General features: G+C 36.5%; 1 protein-coding gene across 7 annotated transcripts in view; it reads right to left on the bottom strand.

Moving 5' to 3' along the window:
* Window positions 1-4,379: 4,379 nt before the first annotated feature.
* The window catches only part of BICD1 (BICD cargo adaptor 1), a 167,235-nt gene continuing 160,115 nt past the window's right edge, over window positions 4,380-11,499 (bottom strand). For 3 of the 7 annotated variants that reach the window (XM_015628732.2, XM_033514451.1, XM_015628728.2), the window contains one exon: window positions 9,935-10,107. In XM_015628732.2, coding sequence (XP_015484218.1) covers window positions 10,026-10,107 — 82 coding nt within the window. In that variant the 3' untranslated portion in view covers window positions 9,935-10,025. Of the gene's footprint in view, window positions 10,108-11,499 lie in introns of all 7 variants that reach the window. The other 4 variants (XM_015628725.1, XM_015628729.1, XM_033514450.1 and 1 more) reach the window with 3 other exon arrangements.

Genomic DNA, 11,499 nt, shown 5'->3' with positions numbered 1-11,499 from the left:
CATTTACATACCCTTAGCAACAGTGTTTTAGCTTTGATTTGCACTAACTAGAGGTGAAAACAAACTTCCATAAGGTCATGTTAGCAGAAAGGAGAGAGAAAGGAAGCTATGCTCAAGAAAATGTTCTACTTTTCTATTTCATCTTTTATTCTGTAATGACAATCAGCAGCCACATTAAAAAAAAAATAAATTAAAAAGATGTGGTCATTTGAGACATTTTAGTGGGATTTAGTGGGAAGATGCTCTAGGATTTCCTTGGAACAGTCTCTCCTCCAGGCTGAACAACCCCAACTCCCTCCGTCTGTCTGCATAGGAAAGGTGCTTTGTTTGAAGACTCATGTACTGCTAAGGTGCTGGATACATTAAATATTAACAATTGTCCCTCTGTGAATGCTTACCTAAACACTAAAGCAAAATGTTTTGGTTCTCTGCTTAACAAATCAACACAGGTAGAGCATATGGCTGATAAAACATGTTGTGAAAATAAAGGTCTAATTATAACTTCCAGCTCTGGAAGAAAATATACCAGTCCCAGTATTGCAATACCGCTTTAATTTGAGTTTTTTTCCTTGTTGTAAAAACCAAGCTGTCAGGTACTTCGTATTACTTCTAACAAGGCATATGGTACATGCACAGGAGTTTCAACATGCTTCTTAATAATTTATGGTGACTTAAAACAGAAAGACTTCAAAGCTGTTGCTGCATTTACAGACTCCTCTTTAAGTTTTCCTCCCTTGTTTTCCTCCATTCTGTTCTGCATTCCACAGACTCCCTTGGATTTTTCTGGGATGAAACATTATTATTATATGACTGTGAAAAGGATATAAATGCTGCTCGTATTCCACTTAAACTTGCTGTTTTATCCTGAATCTCAAAAAATAACATTCTATTCATACTTATAATATTTAAAACTTACTTTTACCCCCAGAGATCTATTGTTGTCTAATTTTGGAACTTAGTACTTCAAACAATCTTTATAGTGTATATAAATGCAAGCTTTATGCACTGCAAACTGCTGTACCTTTCCATACTGAAATGTGCCATGTGGTTTTATTTCAGCAGAGGTAAACTAAGTATAAATGCACAGATGAGGGGTTTGAAACTTCAGAACCTCCAGAATCTTCATTTGTGCTTTGTCTCAGATTTATATTAATGGTTTTGAATACCCTTTTAATGGGTTGTACTCACTGAAAAGGAAATTCACATTCTTTACCAGAATAAGAGCATCTATATTTTCTTGAGCTATCATTGTTGGGGAAAGAAAAGTTTTCCCATGTTCAGGCATTATTTTTGTCTTGGGTCTGGTGAGTCAAATTGCCATTTTGGTTACAAGCCTGGCAGACAGACAGAAGGAGGGCATAGGTCTACAGAAATTAAAACCAGCAAGAGGATGTTAAACTCCAGCTATTTATAGTGAGGCTCTATTAATACTAAGCACTGCAGAAATAGGAAACAAGCTCTGAACCAACTCCAGCACTTGAGCAATGCAGGTTCTGGGACAATGTCTATACCACATGGAGTAAATAACTCACCTTCCCACCCACATCTAAAAGCACTTTGGAATTTCAGTGTGTGCAGGGTGAGGTATGTGGAGAGGTGAAGGATTATATGTAATCACTCAATAGAGTGTTGATGTTTTCCCATCACACACTCTTCATTTGCCTGTCTGTAGGTGAGAGATAACAGCACCCAATTTGCAAAGATGTTTTGGGAAAGAATTAATATGCATAGAGTGCTGTAAAGTTAAAAAGAGTTACTCTGCATTTGTCCAAGATAACAAAAACCTTTGAATGCCATGGTGGCTTCACAGAGGCATTTTCTTTTTAAGCAGTGTAGGACTTCGAGATTGTTGGTATTTGTATTGTGTTTCTATAAGTTCTAATGTTATGTATGGTTTGCAAGGCTGAAATTGAATCACAAACTGGTCACCAAATATTGGGCTCACATCCTCTGCCTTCAGAATTTGCTCTTCAAGGAAGCTCTGCACTCAATGTAACTTTCCATATAATGTTTCCAATCTGAATAACAGCTTCAGTTTTAATACCTCAGCCAATATGACAGCATCCGATAGCAAAAATCAATTTCCTTGAGAGACAAAATCAATGCTAAAAAACATGAAAATCCTCCACAGGTAGGAAATCCTATGAATTAATTTAAATGGATACAACTGTCTCATTATTTATTTCCAAACTTTCCTGATAACTCACTTTAAGGGATATGAATGTCCTTCCCACCCCCACCCCCCATATAGAGCTTTCTTACAAATATTTTCTCAATCATAAATTGCTATCACAATAAATTAATTTTTTTTCCTCTAAAACCAGCCAAGAAATCACATTCCTGAAGTTGGATACTTCCACTATGATACAAGAGAATATATAAATAATAATGAAGGAAATATGTGTTTTCTAATATACCACTCTAGCCAAAAAGGAAAGAAAATCCTTCTTGCAAAGGTCAATATTTTTTATTGGTTTATTAAGCTTCTGCTGAATTGACAACTATAGCACTGAGCCTTATTTTTGTGCAAAGTTAAGACTTTCTTCTTCTATCCAGGCAGTCACTCAAACTTTCTACTAAGAAAGCGGTTGTGCCTGTGCCTTTACCATAAACAAATAGATGAAAACTGGCTTTATTCCAAATAATTTTTCCCAGGATGCACATAATTATGACTATCTATTTTAGCTCCATCTTTCCCCTCTATCTTGTTCTATATATAAAATCTTCTATGTTTGTGATTCATAGGCTGCTAGAAGATGTGGCTGTCAAACCCTCTTCATAATTAGTATCTCTGTACTTATTATTGGTCAAATGAAACTTAGGTTTCAACATTGTTCAAAATTAATTTTTTTCCTGCATACCTCACTTGCCAGTGCCCTGTTAGTGTTTTATAGTGTTAGGAGAGTCAAAGCACAGCTCCTGCTGCCTTTAGGTACAACTGAAAGTGCTCTGCATTTCTTTATGTATAACTGCAGGATTTATTAAGGGAGGTATTCAAAAACCAAGACTTCCTGTTAGAGTCACTGTAAACTTTACCTTCAGGATCTTTTCCATTAAAATCTGGCATATACAGAGCAGAAAACCAACAGTTCAATGGTCAGAAGTTACCTCCTACTCCAGAATATGGAGTAATGGTTTTTCCTAAGGCAGAAATTACATAGACATTTTCTTTGGAAACAAAAGTATATCTTTTGAGGTTTTTTTTCAGTTTGTTGGGTTTTTCCCCCATTTTGTTTCAGTGACCTTTTATCACTGCCTCTCAGGGCCCTGCACAGGACCAGCTGAAGGGATGACACAGAGGAAGGGGAAGGAGCAATATGGGTTACAAGTTTCTCAAACCATCTTTGAAATCAGAACATTCCCACAAGGGGTAGTCCCTCTGTGAAACCTCTTCTTCAGCATGGTTTGAAAGTGAAGTCTGTTTTCCCCTTCTTTTCTCAACTCACAGAAACTCTCAATTCAAAATTGAGAAAGAGGAGTACCCAGTGTAAAAAATTCTAGCAGTCACACCTTCTGCTAAATGATCGTGGAACACTGTTGCCCAAGGCATTCCTGCAATGAGCAAAGATAACATGGGAGAACAACCACTGCTAGGTGAGAAAAAGAAAGAAAAGAGCCAAGTGGGAAGAACCTAGACAAATAACAGCTCTCAGACCCCTTTTCTGTCACCATGCACAATTTGTGTTACCATCCAAAGCACCTCCCCAGCCAGCCAAAAAACCAACCCAGATGTCTCATTGAGTCAAACGTCACAGCAGGCTTGGAGATGTAATCCTTTCTCTACAATCTTCCTGACCCACTTCTAAAAGCTGGACATTTTTCACCCTTCAGGGACCCTGTGAACAGCAAGGTTCACTGGAGGACTTGCAGCAGCCACCTTCCTGCCAGGGCCGAGCTCCTGGATCAGTGTGGGGTGATTTTCAGCTCTTTGCTTTCAGATCATTGCTCTTCTGCAAGAGAAAAGGATGCTTCTAAGTGTAAAAAAAGCAGGTATGATACAGCATTCCCGAGACAAATTTATGTTGACTTCAGCTCTTTTGCTTCTACATCCCCTGAGGATGGAAATTTGCATCTTACAGAGCATTCTTGTGCTGAAAGTTTATGCAGATGTTGCAGCATTTCAGAGATCATTCAAATCTGCTGGAAATACTATATAGAGAAACTGTATTTTAGTATCTGCCTCAAACTCAGAAAACAAAGGAGGGATCTTGGCCTTAGTTCTGATTCCCTTTTCCTTTAATGCTGATTTCCTTTCTTAATTTCCTCTTTGATACATTTTAAACTTACAATCATTGATCTCCAAGAACTAAATAATTGTGAAAGTCTAAGCCAAGGCGAAGCACGGCAAATGGTTGCAAATAGAAGTAGACCAGACAGAATTGTGTTAAATGAACAAAAATGGCCAGTTTATTCACTGGAACAGTTATGCATTACACTGTAATTTTAATTGGAACATAAAGATGTAAGAATCAGTATATTGGCTTCTTTTAATTTTCTTCAGCACTAGAGTGTTTGTTCCCAACCATTTGACTGCATGATCATATTACACATGTACAAGCACAGACTTTATGAATCCCTCAAAAGATATGAATCTAGGATTGTCTACAAGGACAAGGAAAAGTTAACATGAGAATTACTTCAATTTTAAAAATAAACGATGCATTTTTGGAAACAAGAATTATTTAACTTTTTTGCTTTTAGCATAAAGTAGCAACAAGAAGAGTTTCAGATACTCAGTCTTTAGCAAATGAACATATATATTTTTATATTCTTCACCACCTAGAAACACTTCATCATTTAACCCCAGGAAGGCAGGACAACATAATGTCAATTCAACATAGGAGTAGCTGAGTTATTACAGCAGTAAACATACAGTATACAAATTTGTGTTTGTCACAACTCCACCAATGCTAAAACTCTTTTGAAAGGAACACAGCAATCTGTATGGTTCATTAAATACAGAACATCATGCAAATGGAAACATTCAATAGATTACAAAAGTCACAAAACATCAGTTTTCCTTTTTTTTAATTGTTTACAAAGGATCAAGTTAATTAACCCTTTAACAGTCAAACCACAGGGCTGAAAATCAAAAGGGCAATAAGTAATAAAATGGACTTAATTTAACCACTGGCATAGCACACGTAGCCATATCTGTGAAGAGGAGAAATAATAATAAGCTAGATTACTCTTATTTCTTGTTCATAGCTGTTAAAATACCAACTAGCTAGCAAGCCAGTCTACTTGAAACTTTCATCAAATGCTTCTGTTTATTGATTTTTCAAGATATTTTTGAAATCAATTAACCACATATTCAATAAAACCTCAGATTACTAACACTGAGAAAAAACATACACTCTTATTCACCCCTTTACAGCAGATCATGATAATCAAAACAAATATAAAGCTTTGTAGAAAGACATTTTTGAAATACAACACTCTATCACCCAGAGTCTGCCCACACATTAACTCCAGTAATGAAATATTGGATTTTTCCTTTACCTTTTGTCACTTGGTTACCATTACATTTTACAAAGGGGATTTTCAAGAACTCCACAGGAAACAGATTAAAAACCAATAAGGATTTAAGCTGTGCACCTCCAAATGAAAGATACAGACCCTCTGTGATAGTTGTCTTGCCCTTCTAGCAAGAGGAATATGCATATCACACAAGAAATAAGAATTTTCTAGCTTAGTAATGGATATGGAGAAACAACACGATCTTAACAAAGTCATGCACACATTTTCCATTGCATATTTTGATGTATTTGTGCCTGAAGGCGAAAGGCAGTTGCTTTTTTCTTTCTTTTCCACAGGATGCTTAATTACACTAGAAAAACCCCTTAATGGTTAAAAAACGTCTGAATAGTATATATCCATTTCAGACTCACTGCACACATAGCAAAGGAAAACTGAAGAAAAACTGATGACTGGAATTTTTAAAGAGGTAACTATAGCAATTATCATACTTCAAAGGTAAAACATCAATCCCTGCCATTCTCAAACAAAGATTTCTGAGGAACAAAAGAAAGAAATTTACTGTAACCTCAGTGGATATGCATCTTCTGCCAAAGAAAGGAACAGATCTCAGAAAGGCTGATGCAATCTATACCTTACGATGATGATGATCAATCCAGCTCTAAGTGGAGCTGGCAGCACAGCTACTGACTTTGGCATTGCAGGATAAATGATAAGGTTGGTACCAAAATTAGGGCCTGGACTGTGGGAGTCATTCCCAGTGGGATAAGGACTGGGTCAGATTTTACTAACAGCTTACTTAAGTATTTCCAACATAATTATGGTGAGCAGCCTTCACAGGTGAGGTCATATTTCTTAAGTGAGGTTATATTTCATAACATAATCTCCTTTATGTACACACATTAATATGGTAAATGGCTTAAACAACTTTGTCATTGTTTTAAAAATAAAAAGCAAACTGAAAATTAACTTGGCATTAAAACTTGCAGCGTTAATTACAGTTTCATTCCACAAACTCTGCTGTATAGCTATGATTACATTAATTTACTGTAAAAATGTGGATAAAGCACAGAGATGCCAACCTGTCAATCAGATCAATCAGAAAGAATATCACACTATTGCCTCCATTTAGAAGGCAGAAAATTCTATACAATTAGCATGAAAAACAGTTATGTCCTCTTTTTGTAAAACCTCCATATATGTTCTGACTGATAGAAAATATATTGTAATATATTATTACATTTTAAAATTTATTTTTCATCTTTTTCTCCCTTTATATTTGGGTTTTTTTCTATTTATTTCCTTTTCTTCTTTTCCTCACACATTTCCTACAAACTGGATTTCCACAAGCAGATCATTTCACTGAACAAGGAATAATTTTTCACTACATCAGAAAACACAACCCAAACCAAAATGCCCCTGTTTTGACCTAAATGACCCTATTTTGAGTATGCTATTTCCAATCAAAAGAAATTTCAAGGCCATCATACAGAATAAAAGCTGTGTTCAGACACAGAAGTCAGAGCAGGATTTGAATTGCTTCTTTACTGAGTAAAACACATAATAGTGATTCTAAGTATACTCAACCATTAAAAATATATGAATCATTTTTTCTTAATCGTTAAAAATCAGAATAGATATCAACACAACATAAGCTAAATTTAAATGGGCAAAATGTAATATTTTGCAATCCTTAAAAAACCCAGGCTTTTGTTTCTAGTTTTGTCTGAATGTAAATATTTCCTACAAAATCTCTCACAAAGTTTTATGTTATCAATCAATATATAACAAAGAAGAGGTTTTCATCTTAAGTTCAAGGTATGTATTTTATTTTATACTGGTTAATTGACAAAAGTTGTCCCAGGGACCTACAGAATTCTGTAACTTACAATGCAATGACTACAACCATTTGTACATCAAAGTTGGTTTGTTTCTAGTTCTCTCACATTTCCAACAATTACATTTTATTACATATAAAAAAAATGTAAATTGAAAACTTAGAAATTAAAAATTTTAAACTTAAGAGAATAAAAAAACTTATTTCTATAAAACAGGGCCACAACTTCTATACCACTGAATGTTCTTTCATAACTCTTGATCCACATGGACATGCATATGTTTCTAAACTGTCTTAATACCTTCCCCCCCCTCCAATAAATTTGTATCTATATAGAAAGGAAATGTATTTCATTGAAATACTGCTTAACTAAAGTTTAGGAAAATGCCTTTGATTTGGATATGAAAATAGGAAAAACTATTCCAAGTGCAGTCAGTGGTAACTGTATTCAAAGTGCTATGCAAATTCCTTCTCTTATTAACACTATACAGAAGCTGTCTTTGTTGGATGCAGATATTCATACACCAGTCAGACAAGGTCAGAAATCTGGAGATGCTTTTGAATGCTGAATTTGCCTCAGACAAAATACTGTGGGGGTTTTAAAAAAAAATCAAAATAGCAGCTAAACTCAGTGTCAGACATCATGATAGAGCTGAACAAGGTTTCACTTGAGCTTTCTATGACAAGACAACAGGCAGTTCAATTATAATACTGAACAGTGATGTAAAGGTATATGAGAAGAATCACGTGAACCCCATGGAAACTAAACTCAAAACACTGCCGAGTGTTATCTGTCTGATCTGATCAGGACTGGGTACCAGTTTGTTCCTATTTTCTCTATCTCTGAGTGTTTTGTTACAATAGCTCAGCTGCTTTGCCAAGGTTACACGACAGACATTGTTGATGACATAAAATATTTCTATTTACAGCACCTTTGTTCTTGGTACTATGGTAATAATGATTTGTTAGGCACACTGAGTGGTCACCGATTCTTTCCTCTGCTGATGTTTTCTGTATTGTAACATTTGGTAAGCACTGTCCCTAAAAAAAACTGACTTCATTTTCTCAGACTCAAGCAGAATTTGAAAGAATTTCTCCAGCCACAGCTGAAGCAATTTCTTTTTCCCAGCTACCCCATACCTTAGGCTGTACTGTGTTCCCACTTGTCAGTCACACATGTGCTGTAGAGAAGATATAAAGACATGGAAATATCTAAGCCTCTCTTCTGTAAATAAATTAAGGCCACCTATGAAAACAAGGAGCCTGCTAGTTACCAACAAGTAGGCAGCACTGCAGACTTGGTTAGCTGACGACCAAACGGAAAACCCACAGATGCTGAACCATAACCCTCTGCTTAGCCACTTGTCTTGCTGCCAGGTACTGTGCAAAATAAATTCCTCTATCCTTGATTTTGTTCTGAAAATCACTGCTTTTAAGAGAAAAACAGGCTTACTCAGCTTTTAAAGGAAAGAATCTTTAACTAGGAACACTGTGCACTGTTGCGATAGAGTCTGCGTAGTGTTGATCACCTGAGTATTTGTCATAAACTGACATGAGCTAAGGTTCTGTGTCTGTTGATTTTTGGCAAGGAAAAAATGCACTACAGTAAAGTCCTGCTGACTTTGATCCACACCATCAACCCTACCTGCATGAGTTCTTTCACCACAGAATACTTCACACAAAATGCACACAACTTCCTCATTCAAATTAGCCTTTCCTGGTAAGGCCTCGAGCTAGGATCCTGAATATGGGAGCGGGAGGAAAGAAAGCGTTTAATTAGCACACAGCATTTTACTTATTTTAGATTTTCTTTCTCAGATACCAAATAGAAAGTAATCCCAAAAAACAGCACCAATTCATGATGCGAGAAGTATAATTACAATGAGAGCAAACAACTGAAAACAAATCAGTACATTATCCTTTCATCTCCTTCTTAGGCTTAATAATTATCTTTCAGTGAAGAGCTAGAACAAAACCAGAAGCTAGTGTAATAGGAATTAAAAAACCAAGTGCATAAACAACATCAGTGCAGCAGCAAAATATACAGTCACTGTTAACATTCCAATTCAACCCATTTCCACCATTTTTGTGCAATAAAAATTGGCCATATGCTGGCCAATGCAACAAGCCTCTTTTTAATATTAACACAGTCATTCTTCACTGAAGCTATTTCTGCTTGGATTTAAAAAATAAAATTAGTTAAATACAACTCTCACAAAAAAAAAAAAAAAGACTGCATTTTATAAACACAAAATTCTGGTGCAAATAAAGTAAGAAATAAATATCACACCCTTGAAGACAAAAGGAAATTTGAACTGGTTCCTATGGCTGAACTTAGAGGATGTGAGGGTAGGATTTTTATAACATTTTTTTTAACATTGGCTTAAGTCTCTTGTCATTTCAGAGGTAAAGCCAAGCAGCTGGGAGGAACATTGTTGTCGAGATGTTAAATTTCACTACACTTCAGTTGTGATAGCACAGTTTGAGTACAATCAGAGGAACCATAAAAAGTCTTCTTGATAGGTTGGGCTCTGTGCTTTGTGTTCTTCTTCTCAACCTTCCCTCAGTTGCCAGAGCAGGGGATATGAATCCAGACTTGCCAAAGCAGCAACAAGGCAGGATTGTCTACCCGCTTGCTGGGAACAACCCCAACCTTTGTTGCATGCGCTCCACTCTGCATTTTCTCTTACGTTGCATATGAAGATTAGGGCTAAGGAGGAGGCTTAGAGAGACAGTTGAGAGGGGCACACTGAGAGCTGGAATGTGGCTGCTCTTCTGGAAGAGCATTAGGACTGAAAATTAAAAAGAAAAGAGAAAAAGCGCTTAAAATACAAGGCAAACTCTTTACAAGCATCTAAATAGTACAGGGCTGGAAATGAGCTTTAAAAGGGGGTGAAGCCTCGTCTCTAAATCCATATCCTCAGACGCACAATGTACATAAAGAAAACCTCAGAGCACAGCAAGTCAGTGACACCAGGATGCATTTGTGAGGTGGCCCTGATATCCCACTTCACAGCTGCCATACACAATTGCTGTTTGCATGTGAGACGACAAAGACTGTGGAGGAAATAAATGCATCTGTGAAATGGGGGAGCAAATTTGAAGGACAAGATGCAGGTGCCATCTTTACGTGAGTATTAAAGATTTTCTATATGCAGCTGATTCACTGTTTGAAATGAAGGACAGTGCCTGGCTGGAAATCAGGTTTCCTAGCTTTGTGAAAATGTGATGTCTTACTGCATGTGACCTATTTCTGAGTTCATTTGTACAAATACAGTGTAGCCTTCTTCATCAGGCCCCTTAATCATTACATATTTTGTAATTTACACTCCCAAAGTGTAATTTCTTATGTTTTGTTTTCTTCGGGGTTTTGTGCTGTTTGAATCCTTTTCATTCTGTCATATTCTTCTGTCATTTGACTATTTTTCATGTACAATTTGTCTGATAACAGCATTCACCTGTTAAGACTCGAGTGCATTTACAGCAGTTACTGGCATATAGTACAGAGAGGTTTGAACCAGCTTACAGGGGCTGGAGTAGCAGCAAAGAAAAGGGGTAACTAACACAAATACCCCCCACTTCTTGGTGCAGAGCTGTAGAAAAACAAGATAATAAAACAAAAAGCTAGAAAATGTCGTTTATAAAGAGAAGGGGGCAAAAAACCCCAGAAAAATACCACAAACCCCACAAAGTTCTTTAATGTGTCTGGGAAGAGTTTTTTTCCCCTAATGCTTCAAATGTTCTACAGTGTTGAAGTTATTCCAAGCTCAACAGTGTGATTTATGATAAAGGACCATCATTTATGTCTCTGTCTTCAAGAGAATTTGCCTTTTCTGTTTTCCTTCTTTAGAAACCATGCTTTTACATATTATCTCTGCTGCACAGACTACTGGAGTACTGGCTGAAGAAATGCAATTAGTCTATTGCTGGAAATGAATCAATTTGAAATGCCAGAGGTGTTTGGAAAACTGCTACTGGAAATGCCAGCGGTACTGAAAATGTCTTTAGTTTCCACATGCAGCATTTACTTAAGGAAACAAAAGATGACATTGTGTTTGACTGAAGAAAGAAGTGTGCACCACCACCATTAAGTAACTTGATGGCAATGTCTACATATTCAAATCAGAGAAATCTGAGAGGCTTTGGCCACAAATACACAGGTATTACAATTCAGCAGGTGCCAC

This window comes from Parus major, chromosome 1A, assembly GCF_001522545.3.
Source record: "Parus major isolate Abel chromosome 1A, Parus_major1.1, whole genome shotgun sequence".
NCBI lineage: Eukaryota > Metazoa > Chordata > Aves > Passeriformes > Paridae > Parus > Parus major.
This window is presented reverse-complemented; position numbering and strand designations above follow the sequence as displayed.